This window comes from Tupaia chinensis, unplaced genomic scaffold (assembly GCF_000334495.1).
Source record: "Tupaia chinensis unplaced genomic scaffold, TupChi_1.0 Scaffold000628_1, whole genome shotgun sequence".
Lineage (NCBI taxonomy): Eukaryota > Metazoa > Chordata > Mammalia > Scandentia > Tupaiidae > Tupaia > Tupaia belangeri.
Window position 1 is genome coordinate 156,550 of NW_006160148.1, and position 15,312 is coordinate 171,861.

The following is a 15,312-nucleotide window of genomic DNA, read 5'->3' on the forward strand; positions in this document are numbered from 1 at the left end:
GACACAAACTGCGGTCGACTACGTGGGAGTCCAGCAACATAGCCATTACGCTAACTGCTGGTTCCCCAGAGTATGGCTTTGAAGGTGAGGTTTTGAAGGGGAGCCAATTGTGGCCTTTATGGGAAGTGGCCAATCAGAGTATGGTTTTGAAGGGGAACCAATCATGGCCTTTGGCATTGTGTAATTGTTTGCTTTCTGAGAAACCGCATATTCGCTGGTGTGCAGCCTCCCACAGCCTGCTTCTAGAAATGCCACCACCCGAGCCAGCAGGTGGCTTGATGGTTACGTGTGCTGGACTCCCCATGGCTGACTGCTGTCTGAGTCCCGGACCTGGTGGCTTGCTTTCTTACTTTCCCTCTCTCTCTCTCTTACTCTGTCCCTTTCTGGTCAAATTAAAAATAAAAATAAAATAAAGTTAAATAAAACAATTCTTTAATAATAATAAAAAAAGAAATGCCACCAACCAAGACTTCAATAAAATTCCTTGAGGATTCTGTGTCTCAAGAGCCCAGCCTTCTCGGCATGCCCCTGGAGACCTAAGCAGTCACCGTGGCTGTGAGTGGCGTCCACAGGACGTCGGGAAGGGCCCTTGCCAGCCACACTGCTACTCTGAGCTGCAGCCTTGACGTCATCTCTGAAAGAGGAAGTGGGCACTGTTGATGTTAACACAGCTCAGTCCTTGCTCCTCAGAGGACGAGGATGACCTGGGGTGGGCCCTCTCACAGCTCCAGGCCCAAGGAGGCCCAGTGATGAGGCAGGAGCGGGGTGGGTGTGCCGTCCCATCTGAGACCGTGAGTCACCAGGACAATCCATTCTTCCTCCCAGACCCCAGACCTCACAGCTGGCCCCGCGGTCTCAAAGCTGCAGGCGCTAAGCCATTTTGGGAAGATTTTCCTGACCAGCTTGAGCTGAGCCTGTCCCTGTTCCTTTGCCTCTGGTCCACCTCGCCGCTCCTGGAAGGGCCGAGCTGTCCAACAGCCTGTGTGCAGGTGGGCACGACCAGGTCCCCCAGGAGTCAGACCCAACACTTCTGCAAGGAGGCATGAGTGTCCGGGGCAGGTTCACATGAGAGGAGGGTCAAGGCCATTTTCTTGCCTCCAGGGAGTGAAACGATTTCTGACCTGGGTTGTTTGCAACTAGGAAAGACCCATCAAGATCTGAGTCTGCCAGGCTCTAGCCATGGGGCGATTTCCCGTCAGCCTCTGTCTCTGTGACCGAGGACCTTGGAACTTCTTCTTTCCCCTCTGCCCCGAGGCCCCTCAGGCACTGCCTCCAGAGGGCCAGGCAATGCTGGGCAGAGGAGCGGATCTCTCCACTCCTCAGGGCGTAGATGACAGGGTCGACCATGGAGTTGACAAGGCACAGCATGGAGCAGAAGGCGAAGGCCTTCCTGACCTGGTCGCTTAGCGTGGCAACCAAGCTGTGCACCATGAGCGCCAGGACTGGGAACCAGCACACGGCGTGCACAGCCAGCACCAGCCCCAGGGTCTTGGCCAGTCTCATGTCCAGCCTCATCCGGGCCATTCCTGGCACCTGCCCGTCCTGGTGCTCGGCCAAGCTAGCTACGTGCTGGCGGGCCTTCCAGAGGACGTACCCGTAGGTGTAGATGATGCCAGCGAAGAGGAAGGCGATGAGCAGGAGCCAGCCGAGCAGGTAGTCATTGGGGATCAGAGGGAAGAGCTCCGAGCAGGGACTGGGGCAGCAGGTCCACCCCATGAGGGGCAGGTAGGAGACCAAGGCTGAGAGGACCCACACGGTGCCCAGGCTCACCAGGGCCCTCCCGCGGGTGAGCAGAGCTCTGCACGCAGCCGGGTAGCGCAGACAGAGGTAGCGGTCGACGGCCGTCAGCAGCAGGCTGCCCACGGAGGCTGTGAAGGTCACAGTCACACTGCCAATCTTCAGCAGAAAGGTAGCCTTGGAGTCCACGCCACGAAAGACGTGGAAATTTACAAAGCTACACGCAAAGATCACGCTGGCCAGGAGGTCGGCTGCAGCCAAGCTGCCGATGAACAGGTACGAGGGCTTCCTGCGCAGCCGCTGGGAGGCCAGGATCAGGAACAGCACGGCCAGGTTCTCCAGGGCGCTCAGCAGGCCCAGAAGGGTGCACAGCACCGCGACAGCTATCTTCTGGGGGCCGCTCAGGACCATGTAGTCTTCCATGGGGTTGAAATCCAGGCCGTCCTTGGAGCCATTGGCTGCCTGCATCACCTGGCACCCCTCCATGTGCTTGCCCAGGGGCCTTGCTGCGGTAAAAAGAAGCAGAGTCTGTTTTCATGCTTTGGAAGGGGCTTTTGCTATAGGGTATGCGTGCTCGCCAGAGAGAGATGGACAGTGGGAAAGTGAGACAGCATCCCCTGGGGGGAGGGCCACGCCACAATCCCTTCTCCTTCATTCTCCTCTTGAGATTTCGGGCAGGCTGGCACACACAAGCTGCCAGGTCCCGACTCTAACCACTGCCGCCCTTAACCACCACGCCACCCGCTGGCTCCAAGAGTCTTTTTCTTTTTTAGGTTTTTGCGATAGGGTGCGTGCACTAGCTAGAGGGGAGGGGGGAGTGAGAGATCACCCCCCAGGAGGATGGCCACGCTGCAGTTCCTTCTCCTCCATTCTTCTCCTGAGATCTCAAGCATGCTGCACACGTGCCTGGGGTGATTTTCCAGCCACCAGGTTCAGGAATCGAACCACGGTCACCTGTGTGAGAATCCAGCACCTCAACCACCACATCGCTGACTAGCCCCACACGAGAATCTTTGGCTCACAGTAACAACCTCACCAGGTAACTGACTCTAGCCAGGACTTTTATCTGTGAGGATGGAGCATGTGTTGAAAAGGATTTGTATCCTGTCCCCTGTATTTGTCCTGTCTCCATTCAGGCGGGAAGGCGGGTCACACCGGCTACTGCAGCGGAGGTATGGAAAGTGCAGCAAGCAGAAGTGACTGTAGGCGTTTGGGCCTTGTGTTTTCTGAAGGAATAATCCTGAAACTTCCTTTTGAAAGTAGGGGAAAGCCCCCAAAGTAAAAAAAAAAAAAAAGAGGAAATTTAAAACTGAAGAAATGGATTTTGGAGGGATAAAATTGAGAGGTTTTTTTGTTTGTTTGTTTGCATTACTTTGTCTTAGTGGAATTTTCTTGTTTGTGTTGCTTTGTTTTCGCCAGTTTTGGTAAACAAGGTGTTGCAGTTGTACCTATTCGGGGGTGGGAGCTGAAACACTAGCTTGACATCAGGTGTTGTAAAGATAAGCTAAAGAAGAGAAAATAGCTTATAGACAAAATATAGGAGTCTAGGTGGGCCAGTCCTGTGGTCCATTCATTAAGGAAGCCAGATCCCACATGGCTAACCACAGTTCAAATCCTGGCCCTAGCAGCCTGAAAAACACCGGGAGTGTGTGTGCATGGCCTAAATCTCAGTAGGGTGGAGAATTGGAGAAGCGATTGTGGCATGACCATATACCCTCGGGGAGTGCTTTCTCCCTCTCTGCTCTGTCTTTATTTCTCTGTCTCTCTCTCTAGCGAGCACGTGTCCGCTGGTGATTAGGAGAACAATTAAATTTAAATGTCAGTTAATGAATAATTTTTAGTATAGGTATGTCCTAAATATTGAAGAAAAAATTCAGGTCACTTAACTGCCATATGAGATATTATTAAAAAGCAAATTAGGGACTAGAAATTGGCGTAATGGCTATGTTGCTGCACTCTCATGTAGTCAACAGCGGTTCGAATCTTGGACCTGGTGGCTTAAACTCACACTGGGCGTGTGTGTGTGCATGCCCAAGATCCCAAGAGGAGAATGGAGGAGATGGGATTGCGGCGTGGCCATTCCCCCTGGGAGGTGATTTCTCGTTTTCTATCTCTCTGTCTCTGTCTTTCTGGCACATGCATGCGCCCTATAGCAAAAATCTCTCAAAAAAAAAAAAAAAAAAAAAGAAAGCAAATTTGAAAGTGTCTCTAGAGGGATATGCTTTCTAAACAAGTTGCACGGGATTCCCACATATAAAGACCCATGGAATTTGAGATCATGGTGCAAGACTATAAAGTGCATAAAGAAACATGAGTAAGAGCGTGGTGCCAGGCTGGAAGCAATATGGTGGCCGAGTGCAAGACCAAGTTGTCCAAGAACCTGCTATGCATGACGTTCATGCAAAGGGGACTGGACTTGGAAACCAAGAAACAACTAAAGGAGGAAGAAAAAAATCATTAGTGAAGAACACTGGTATTTGGATCTGCCAGAGTTTAAAGAGAAAGAGTTTCATAATAGAAGAACAGAGCTTCTTACTATGTGAAGATCTTGTCTACGGAAGAATGTCATTCAGAGGATTTAAGGCTGAGGTTGAGAAGTTAATGCTGCAGATGAACGCCAAGAACAAAGAAGAAGACATTGAAGATGAAACAGTAGAGCTTGGTGTATCGGAACGGAAATGGCTAGAAGGTATGAGATCTTGGTGCCCCCCAAAAGAAAAAATCTCTAAAAAAAAAAAAAAAAAAAAAGAAAGCAAATTTGAAAGTGTCTCTAGAGGGATATGCTTTCTAAACAAGTTGCACGGGATTCCCACATATAAAGACCCATGGAATTTGAGATCATGGTGCAAGACTATAAAGTGCATAAAGAAACATGAGTAAGAGCGTGGTGCCAGGCTGGAAGCAATATGGTGGCCGAGTGCAAGACCAAGTTGTCCAAGAACCTGCTATGCATGACGTTCATGCAAAGGGGACTGGACTTGGAAACCAAGAAACAACTAAAGGAGGAAGAAAAAAATCATTAGTGAAGAACACTGGTATTTGGATCTGCCAGAGTTTAAAGAGAAAGAGTTTCATAATAGAAGAACAGAGCTTCTTACTATGTGAAGATCTTGTCTACGGAAGAATGTCATTCAGAGGATTTAAGGCTGAGGTTGAGAAGTTAATGCTGCAGATGAACGCCAAGAACAAAGAAGAAGACATTGAAGATGAAACAGTAGAGCTTGGTGTATCGGAACGGAAATGGCTAGAAGGTATGAGATCTTGGTGGGGACAACTGGAAAAAAGTTTGCCAAGAAGAGAGACCGGGTCAATTATGAAGGAGACATAAAACCAATTAAACCAAAAAAGATGTTCTTAAAACCCCATGATTAAAATGGATGCCATCAGACATGGCTCCGGGCTGCCTTGTGAAAGTTAGCAGCTTATTTTGGAGTTCATTCTGAAGGTATCTCTAAAGTTATCAGTATTGTGATGTTTATTTGTAAGAGAAAAAAAAGTAAGACTTTAGAAACATGCTGTTTTTTTTTTTAAAAGAACTATTTTAACTTTATTTATTCATTCATTCATTGTTTTTTTAATTTCACCACAGAGAGACACAGAGAGCAAGAGAGAGAGAGAAAGTGAGAAAGCAAGTCACCAGGTCTGAGACTCAAACCATGGTCAGCCATGTGGGAATCCAGCGTTCTTAACCACTGCGCCACCTGCTGGTCCCAACATGCTGTTTTTGAAACAGATGTGTGATGGATGGTACACATCCTTTACTGAATGGTAGTCATCAAGAGTGGATTTTCAGCCCGTGGCCTTCAAGTGTATGTAGATTCAGGGTTGCTTTCTAAAGATTTCTTTCTTTTTTTTTTTTTTGAGAGGTTTTTGCTATAGGGCGCGTGCACTTGCCAGAAAGACAGAGAGAAAGAGTGAGAGACAGAAAGCGAGAAATCACGCCCCCCCAGGGGGGATGGCCACACCACAATCCCTTCTCCTCCATTCTCCTCTTGGGATCTTGGGCATGCATGCACACGCGCCCGGAGTGAGTTTAAGCCACCGAGTCCAGGACTCGAACCGTGGTCGACTATGTGGGAGTCCAGCTACATAGCCATTATGCTAACTGCTGGTCACTCTAAAGATTTTTTTACCTCACTTTTTAAATATAATCATCAACCTTGAATAGACTCATGTAAATTGATGTCCATGTTTAAGTTGCCCTTATGTTTATATTTCACTTTAAATTGTTAATTATGCCAAGCCGATTCATATACAGATTTTAGAATCAAATGTCATGTTATATGTAAATATGTCAAGGACAACAACAACAACAACAAAAAGATACATGAGTAAGAGTTAGCAGAAATGCCAGACAGTAGGATTGCTCTTCTAAGAACTTCAAATAGGTCTTGGGTACATCTTACATATCAATAATTATATTTAATATGATTAAACACTAAAGACTACAAAACATGAGTACAGAATGAGAGAATGGGAAAATGTGAAAATAAATCAAAGGCAACAGGTGGTGTGATGCTTAAGGCACTGGATTCCCACATGACTGACTATAGTTCGAGTCCTGGACTTGGTGGCTTGAAAATCATACTGGACACGTGTGTGTGCATGCCCAAACTCTCCAGAGGAGAATGGAAGAGAAGGGATTGCAGCATGGCCATCCTCCCTGAGGGCGATTTCTCACTTTCTGTCTCTCTCTCTCTGTGGCTCTCAGTGAGTGAATGTGCCCTTTGGTAAAAATTTAAAAAGAAAGGGAACCAGCAGTTAGCGTAATGGCTATGTCCCTGGACTCCCATGTAGTCGACCGCGGTTTGCGTCCCGGACCCGGTGGCTTAAAACTCACGCCGGGCACGTGTGCGTGTGTGCCTAAGATCCCAAGAGGAAAATGGAGGAGAAGGGATTGTGGCGTGACCATCCCCCCTGGGGGGTGATTTCTCACTTTCTGTCTCTATGTTTCTCTCTCTCTGTCTGGCGAGCGCACGTGCCCTATAGCAAAAGCCTCTCCAAAAAAAAAAAAAAAAAAAAAAAAAGTTAAAAAAAGAAAAAGTAAGAAAAGAAATTAAGTAAAATTGGGACCAGCAGATGGCATAATGGTTACATCACTAGACTTACATGTAATGGACTATGGTTCAAGTCCCAGACCTAAAATCCTGAGAGAAGAATGGAGGAGAAGGGATTGTAACGTGCCCATCCCCCCTGGGTGGGGTGAGTTTTTGCTTTCTGTATTTCTGTCTCTCTATGTCTCTCCGGCAAGCTCACGCACCCTATGGGGAAAAAAAAATCTCTCTTTTAAAAAAAATACAATGTTGAGACCAGCAGTTAGCATAATGGCTATGTCGCTGGACTCCCATGTAGTCGACTGTGGTTCGAATCTTGGACCTGATGGCTTAAACTCACATCGGGCACGTGTGTGTGCATGCCCAAGATCCCTAGAGGAGAGTGGAGAAGGGATTGCGGTGTTCCCCCCCAACCCTGGGGAGTGATTTCTTGCTTTCTCTCTCTCTCTCTCTCTCTCTCTGTTTTTCTGGCAAGCGCATGCGTCCTTATAGCAAAAAGAAAAAAAAAAAAGAAAAAATAACCTCTCCAAAAAAAAAAAAATACAGTGTCGAGGACTTCAGATGTCTAAGGTATGCAAAGGAGATGAGAATTTACGGGCAGTGGTAGAATATTTTAGAGTAAGAGGAAGGGAGCAGGACCCTCCAAGACCAGACTAGAAAGCACAGTGCCTTGCCTGCGGCAAAGGAGCTGCTCACCTCTATACAGACGTTTTTACATATCTGTATATATGATTTGCCCGAAGACACACGTGTACCCTGGAGAGACAGAAGGAGAAGGAGAAGTGAGAAAGCAGCCCCTGTGGGGCACAGTTACACCACAAACCCTCCTACTGGGGTTCCGGGCACGCATGCTTCCGTGTGTTTTCCAAGCTGCTGGACTGGGGACCTGAGCCACACGGCTAAGTGGGGTCCAGCAGCCTTAACAGCTGGCACACAGGCTGGCCCTACGTATTCTTTTTTCTTAAAAAAAAAAACTTATGTATTTACTTTTTTTTTTTTTTTTGGAGAAGTTTTTTGCTATAGGGCGCATGCGCTCGCCAGACAGACAGAGAGAGACAGAGAGACAGAAAGCGAGAAATCAACCCCCAGGAGGGATGGCTATGCCACAATCCTTTCTCCTCCATTCTCCTCTTGGGATCTTGGGCACGCACTCACACGCGCCCGGCGTGAATTTTAAGCCACCAGGTCTGGGACACGAACCGCAGTCGACTACGTGGGAGTCCACTGACATAGCCATTATGCTAACTGCTGGTTCCCTGTATTTACTTTTTTTAATAGAGATTTTTGCTATAGGGTATGTGTGCTCACTAGAGAGACAGAGAGACAGAAAGCGAGAAATCACTCCCCGGGGTATGGCTATCCTGTGATATCTTCTCCTCCATTCTCCTGTTAGGATTTTGGGCACACAGGTACATGTGCCTGGTGTTGAATTTAAGCTGCTGGATCTGGGACTTGAACTGCAGTCGACTATGTGGGAGTTCAGTGATGTAACCATTATGCCATCTTCTGTTCCCAAGAATTATATATTTAATCTTATTTATCATTATTATTTTTAAATTTGCTACAGGACACATATGCTCATCAGAGAGAGACAGAGAGGGAGAGAGGGAAAGTGGGAAAGCAAGCTGCCAGGTCCAGGACTCAAACCACTGTTGGCCATGTGGGAGTCCAGAGCCTTTAACCACCATGCCACCTGTGCGCCCTGCCCTATGCGTTCTTTAGTGATTTTTTTCCTGCAAAACATTAAACACTAAAGTTTTTTTTGAGATTTTTGCTACAGGGCACGTGCACTTGCCAGAAAGACAGAGAGAGACAGAGACAGAGAGTGAGAAATCACCCCTCAAGGAGGATGGCCATGCCACAATCCCTTCTCCTCCATTCTCCTCTCAGGATCTTGGCACGCACGCACACGCGCCCGGTGTGAGTTGAAGCCACCGGGTCCGGGACTGGAACTGCGGTAGACTACATGGGAGTCCAGTGACATAGCCATTACTCTAACTGCTGATCCCAACACTAAAGTATTTACTAATGAAAACTATTAATGAGAAGTAGGTGTATTAAATTCAACATTATCGGCCCAACCAGCAGATCTGTCATCCACAGATTAGTGACAAGCCAGCTCAGGCCTGGTGGTTAAGGGAGCTGGATTCCACATGGCCAACCACGCTGTTTGAGTCCTGGATCCAGAGGCTTGAGAAACACTGAGTGCCTGTGTGTGCCTGCCCAAAGTCCCAACGGGAGGGAGAGATGAAGGCGAAGGGATTGCAGAGTGACTGTTCCCTATGGGGGTGTTTTCTTCCCTCCCTCGCTCTTTGTCTCTCTGTCTCTCTAGCAAACACAAATGCCCTCTAGCTTAAAAAAATAAAAAAATAAATAAGAAGTAGCAGAGCTGAAACTAGATCCCACATGCCCTGCCACGCAAGACAAAGCTCTTGGACGGTGAGCGCAGAGGTGGCCCTACCTGGAAGAGCTGGAAAGAGCCATTTCCCTGAGACACATGCCCATCTGCGCCATTGGCCACAGGGGACCCAGCTGTCTTAAATACCACACCACCTGCTGGCTCACTGCTTCCAGTTCTTTTATGAAATAATTTGTAATGTAAATTATATATATATATATTTATGCCAGGGAGCACATGCGCTTTCCAGAGTCAGGGAGATGGATAGAAAAGGAGCTGAAGAAAGTAATTTCCACTGGGACATGGTCACACTGCAATCTCTTCTCCATCCTTTTGGAATTTTGGGCATGCACGCACACTTGCCTGGTATGTTTTTCAATCTGTGAAAAACAAGAGGGATTCAAATCGCAGTCAGCCACATGGTACCCAGCTCGCTTAGCCACTAAGCCATTGGACTGGCCTGAAAGCATGTGTAATCTATAGAACAGGAGCAAAAGGTCATTACTCAGATTTCCTTTATAATTCCTTTCTCAAATTCTATTGGTTATATAAAAACAAACAAAACAAACAACTCAGCCTCCATGAGCCTGCCCTATGGGCATGAAGGGTTCCGTGCCAAATGCTCCAAATTTCAGGTTGAAATTTACTTGCCATTGTGATAATATTAAGAGGTGAGATCTTTGACAGGTGATTAGGTCATAAAGGCTCTGCCCTCATGGGTGGATTAATACTGTAACCCATTGTGAGTGGGTTAGCTATTGTGGGAGTGAGTTCCTTATTTAAAAAAAAAAGAAAGAAAGAAAAAGTCTGTTACCCAGTGTTTCTCACATGCTCTCTTGCCCCAGGACCATACTCTCAGACTGCCAGCCTCTAGAACTGCAAGCCAAATAATTTTCTGTTATTCTATTTATTTATTTATTTTGAGAGGTTTTCGCTATAGGGCGCGTGCGCTCACCAGACAGACAGAGAGACAGAGAGACAGAAAGCGAGAAATCACCCCCCAGGGGGGATGGCCACGCCACAATCCCTTCTCCTCCATTCTCCTCTCGGGATCTTGGGCATGCACGCACACGCGCCCGAGGTGAGTTTTAAGCCACCGGGTCCGGGACGCGAACCGCGGTCGACTACGTGGGAGTCCAGTGACATAGCCATTACGCTAACTGCTGGTCCCTCTCTTAACTCTTTTATACTTTAGCAACTTCCTTTCGAGCTGAGGGCTGACCAAGCCTGCATTCACGTGCTTGGCAATACACAGCCTGGGCAGCTTCTGGCTTTTGCAGGAGGCAGGCAACTTTCCTTGAGCAAACGGAGTCAGAGCAGGCAACTCAGTTGCCCAGAGACTCACAGCAAGTAGCAGCAAAGCATGGACTTGAGGGCCTGCCAGGTGGTGTGGCTTTAAGGTGGCTGAATGCCACACGGCCGAGGGTGTGTTTTGAGTCCTGGACCTGCAAGTGTGCGGCTTGGAAAATACACCAGACACGTGGGTGGGGGTACCCGAGATCCTGAGAAGAATGGAGAAGAGATTGTGGGGCGGCCGTCGCCCGGAGGAGTAATTTCTCACTTTCTCTCTGAACCCCTCTGCTGAGTGAGCATGTCCTGTAGCAAAAACGAACACAAACGAAACGAAAACGAAAAGCTAGGGCTTTGGTGGTTGGCCTGTGGTAGGATAAACAGATGGGACTGACCCTGCCCAGGCAGGCCCTGACAGTGGACATGATCTTCAGTTTTATCCTTGGGGGAAGTCTCATCTCCTTTCTCGCCTTTTCTGGCTCACCAGTCTTACTTAGGAATGCCTCAGCTGCTACCATGACCGGCCCCTGATGTCCGTCCCGCCCCCACTGACCTGGAGGAGCCTTGAGTTTCTCACCTTCAAAGAGTGGCCAGTCCGACTCTGGAGTCAGGCCTGAGTCTCAGGCTAGACCCAGCCAAGTGTTATTAGCTGTGCAGCGGGTGAAGTCACTCACTGTACTGAGCTCTCTCTGTTTCCTCCTCTGTAAAATGGGAACGACAAATTGTCCTTGTGGTGAGGCCTGAGGATTCAGTGAGATGGCTTCACGCTTAAAATAGTTCCTGCATAGAGTAAGGGCCCATTCATGGCAGACTATACATGAGGGGGTCTCCCAAAAGTTTCTGAAAAAAAAAGAGAATTAAGTGTATGTTTTTCCCAGTGCAAAAAATGTCTTTCTTTCTCTTTTTAATTTTTTAAGCTATTTTTTAGGTGTTTTGTTTTGTTTTGTTTTTGGCCATAGGGCATGTGTGCTTGCCAGAAACAGAGAGAGTCGGTGAGAGGGAAAGTGAGAACTCACCCCCCAGGAAGGACAGTCACGTGGCAATCCCTTCTCCATTTTCCTCTCAGGATCTTGGGCACGCACACACATGAGTTGGGCGTGATTTCCAAGCCACTAGGTCCGGCCCTAGAACTGTTGGTGGCCATGTGAGTGTCCAGCCCCTCAACCACCACACCACCTGCTGGCCCCTAATTTCTCTACGTGGTGGATAAGAAAGCTGCCACTCAGCTAGGAGGGCTTTGCCCGAGGCCATCTAGCCGTAAATGGCAGAGTGAGCGTTCACACCCAGGCTGGGTGACAGCAGAACCCTGGGCGATGGCAGCAGGCAGCCTTGGGCGCGGTTTCTTGCCTTTTCTTCCTCTTTCCTTCGGTCGTTTCCTCTAACCAGCGCCTGCAGTCCCACCATTAGCCACTAGGGCATTAGACTCTGCTCCGGGAGAGCAGGGACTTAGTCTGTAGATTTTTCTTTTTTTAAGATTTTGCCAGAGGGCTTATATGCTGGCTGGAGAGAGACAGTGAAAGGATAAAGTGAGAAATCAGCCCACAGGGGAGAGGGCCACTCGGCAATCCCTTCTCCTCCATTGTCCTCCCGAGACTGGGGGCATGCACACATAGGTGCCTGGAGTGAGTTTCAAGCTGCTAGGTCCGAGACTTGAACCGTGGTTGGCCACACTACCTGCTGGCTCCCTTCTTTGTTTGGCTTACGGTCTGGTACGCGGTAGCTGCTCAGTAAATGTTTGTTGACTGACTTGGTTGAAGCTCTCTGTGACACGTGTGAAAATTCTCAAGGAGGGTTACCTTCTTGCAGGTTTTCACAGTGGACAGTTAACCTACTGGGGCTGGAGACAGCTGGTGGGAGGTACATCTGCAGAAGGACATGCCTACTTTAGCATTTCAGAAGTGCCGCCGGGGCTGCTACGGGACACAGTGGGAATGTGCTGCTCAGGAGAAGCCAGTCTCACATGACGCCTGAGGTTCGAGCCTCCTGCCTGGTCAGCCTGAGCCGTGCCAGGCATGAGCTGGAGTGCCCAGGATCTCACAGGCCGGAGGACTGGAAGGTGGGAGTCTTGGCATGACCAGGCCCTGTGGAGGGTGCTTCTCTCTCACGCTCACTCTCACACGCATACACACATACTCTACCATGAATGAAAACAGAGAGGGAAGGTGTCCCCAAAGGATCTGTGGCAAGAGGACTTCAGAACAGCCTTGCTGACCCGAGCCCACCTGGCTGCTGTAAACGCATGGTTAGGGACAATTAGGGGGGCCGTACTTGACAACCATAGCTTGTGGTGTCGCCTTGACTAATCCCCAGCCCGTCAGGGACGTGCTACTCTCCTCATCTTCTCTGCTCCCCACAGGGCAGTCCAGGCACAAAGAGGGGAGTGACGTTCCTGAGGTCGGCCCAGGCCTGTAGCCGTAGCGCTACCCTGCTCCCAAGAGTTGGGGAGCCTCCTATGGCTTTCTTCTAGGAACCTCCACTCGTCCGGGGGTCTTCTGAAACATTAAAAATGAATAAGGCTTCCTATTTTATTTCGTCATAAAAATGATTCATTTATTACTTCCAGAGAGAGAGTCCCCTTGCCAGGGTGGGTCCCCTCCCGTCTCCATCAGCCTGACTCACGGCCCTGTGTATACGCAGCGTGCTCAGGGACGTCTCGGGACACAAACCCAGGACCTTCCCCATGGAGGTCCAGTTTCATTACTGCCATGTCACTACCTGACCCCCGTGCTCACCAGATCCCGGTGTGCAGGATCTAAGACAGGCACGTCGATCTGCGGTCTGAAGATGGGGGTCTTAATCTGGCTCGGCTAGAGAACTTCTTGTGATCTGGGGTGCATCCCTCAGACCCTCTGCTCTCTATCTTCATCCTTTTTTTGGAGAGGTTTTCGCTGTAGGGCGCGTGCGCTCACCAGACAGACAGAGAGAGACAGAGAGACAGAAAGCGAGAAATCACCCCCCAGGGCGGATGGCCACGCTGCAATCCCTTCTCCTCCATTCTCCTCTCGGGATCATGGGCACACACGCACACGTGCCCGGTGTGAGTTTAAGCCACCGGGTCCGGGACTCGAACCGCAGTCTTGGGAGTCCAGCGACAGCCATTACACTAACTGCTGGTCCCCTTTTAAAAATTATTATGTTATTATTTTTAATTTGTTACAGGGTGCATGAGTTCTCCAGAAAGAGAGAGAGGGAGAGTGAGAAATCACCCCCTTAGGGGAGCTGGCCACGCCACAGTCCCTTCTCTCCCCTTCTGTCTGGGATTCTGGGCACACACACAGGTACCCACGGTGCTTATGAAGCTTCTGGGTCTGGGACTGGAACCATGCAGTCGGCCATGTGGGCTCCAGTTGCCTTAAGTACCGCGCCACCAACTGGTCCCCTCTTCATCTTTATAATAGGATCTACAGTGCCTTTAACCCTCTCAAACTCTGCTATGAAAGTGATTTGCAACTCAGTGGTAGTCAGTGTAAATGGCCGACAGGCACGTGTCTCTCCCCCTCACCCCGGGGGTAGCTCGCTACTGGAGACATCTCACCCCGCCAGTGGGAGTGGACGTATGTGTTTGGGGAGGGTTGGGGGGACTTCGTTGAAATCGCCCCTGGAAGTGCCCGGTCATCGCTCCTGTCTACGCAGCGCCCCCTGTAGGAAAGGAACCGGCCACAGGAAGCAAGCATTATGACCAAGGAGACAGGGAGAGCTTTGAATGATCGTGAGAGCTTTTCCTGGCGGCTCCTCTGTGCAGCAGGAGGGGGACAGGGTCATTCCCGGGCGGACAAGTTCAGTCACCTGCGGCGCCCTCCAGGCTGCTCTCCCTCTTCCTGATTGGGCCAGATCCCGAGGTGGTTCCTGCCCTGGTCACCTCTGGGTTTGTTTCTAGGGTCTGGGAAGACACGACGTGGAGAGCCGTGGAGGCTGGGCTCTTGGATCACCCTGGTGACTGTGACAATGACAACTGACCCTGGGCAGGTACCTCCTGGATCCCGCATGCCAGGTAGTCCTTGCACATGACACGGTGGCTCACAGGATCTCCACAAGCCCAGGAGGGACTGCCGCCACTCCCATTCTATGGTTGAGGCCGGCACCGCCAGAGAGGCTGACTCATCGGAATTTGGGCTGCTAAGATCTGCCAGTGATGGCAGAGGGGCTGACCGCAACACAGGACAGTTGGACAGAGGCTGATGGATAGACCGAACCTGCCGTGAGTGCTCAGGCCGTGGACGGGAGGAGAAGCCAAGGCTGGGTCAGACACTGGGAGGCTGGTCCTCCCACACAGTGCATCTCCCCATGAGAGAACTCATGAACACGTGTCTGTCCCTGGGACCATGAAGAAGAAAGCATGTCACAATCTCTGGCCCAAGACACGGATCAGGCCTGGCTGTTCCATGAACTGACAAGACTTTTTTTTCTTCTCTTAACTTTTGCTATGGAGTACATGTGCTTGTAGGAGAGAGAGACAGAGAGACAGAGAGGGGGGAATGAGAAAGGGCCTCCTGAGAAGACCAAGAAGCCATGCCACGATCCCTTCTCCTCCATTCTCCTCTAAGGATTTTGGGAATGCACACACATGCATCTGGTGTGCTTTGTGAAGCTACTGGGTCTGGGATTTGAGGTATGCAGTCTGTGGGCTGGGCAGGTGGCGTGGTGGTTAAGGACACTGGATTCCCATATGGCTGGCCACCACGGTTCAAGTCCCGGAGCTGGCGGCTTGCTTTCTCACTATCGCTCTACCTCTCTCTCTGGTGAAATGGAATACTACTAAATAAAACTGAATAAATAATTAAAAAAAAAAAAAAAGAAAGGAATACACAGTCTGCCATGTGGGATCCCGCTGCC

The 15,312-nt window shown here is 49.6% G+C and overlaps 1 protein-coding gene and 2 pseudogenes across 2 annotated transcripts in view; 2 read left to right on the plus strand and 1 right to left on the minus strand.

Moving 5' to 3' along the window:
• Positions 1 to 115: 115 nt before the first annotated feature.
• The window catches only part of CNR2 (cannabinoid receptor 2), a 22,735-nt gene continuing 7,538 nt past the window's right edge, over positions 116 to 15,312 (minus strand). Inside the window, exons 2-3 of one of the 2 annotated variants that reach the window (XM_027776125.1) lie at positions 11,057 to 11,319; positions 116 to 2,243 (exon numbers count right to left, since the gene is read on the minus strand). In XM_027776125.1, coding sequence (XP_027631926.1) covers positions 1,174 to 2,223 — 1,050 coding nt within the window. In that variant the 5' untranslated portion in view covers positions 2,224 to 2,243; positions 11,057 to 11,319 and the 3' untranslated portion in view covers positions 116 to 1,173. The remainder of the gene's footprint in view (positions 2,244 to 11,056; positions 11,320 to 15,312) is intronic. The other variant, XM_006159469.3, reaches the window with a different exon arrangement.
• Positions 3,990 to 4,466, plus strand: LOC114009822 (M-phase phosphoprotein 6 pseudogene; annotated as a pseudogene).
• Positions 4,589 to 5,115, plus strand: LOC114009825 (M-phase phosphoprotein 6 pseudogene; annotated as a pseudogene).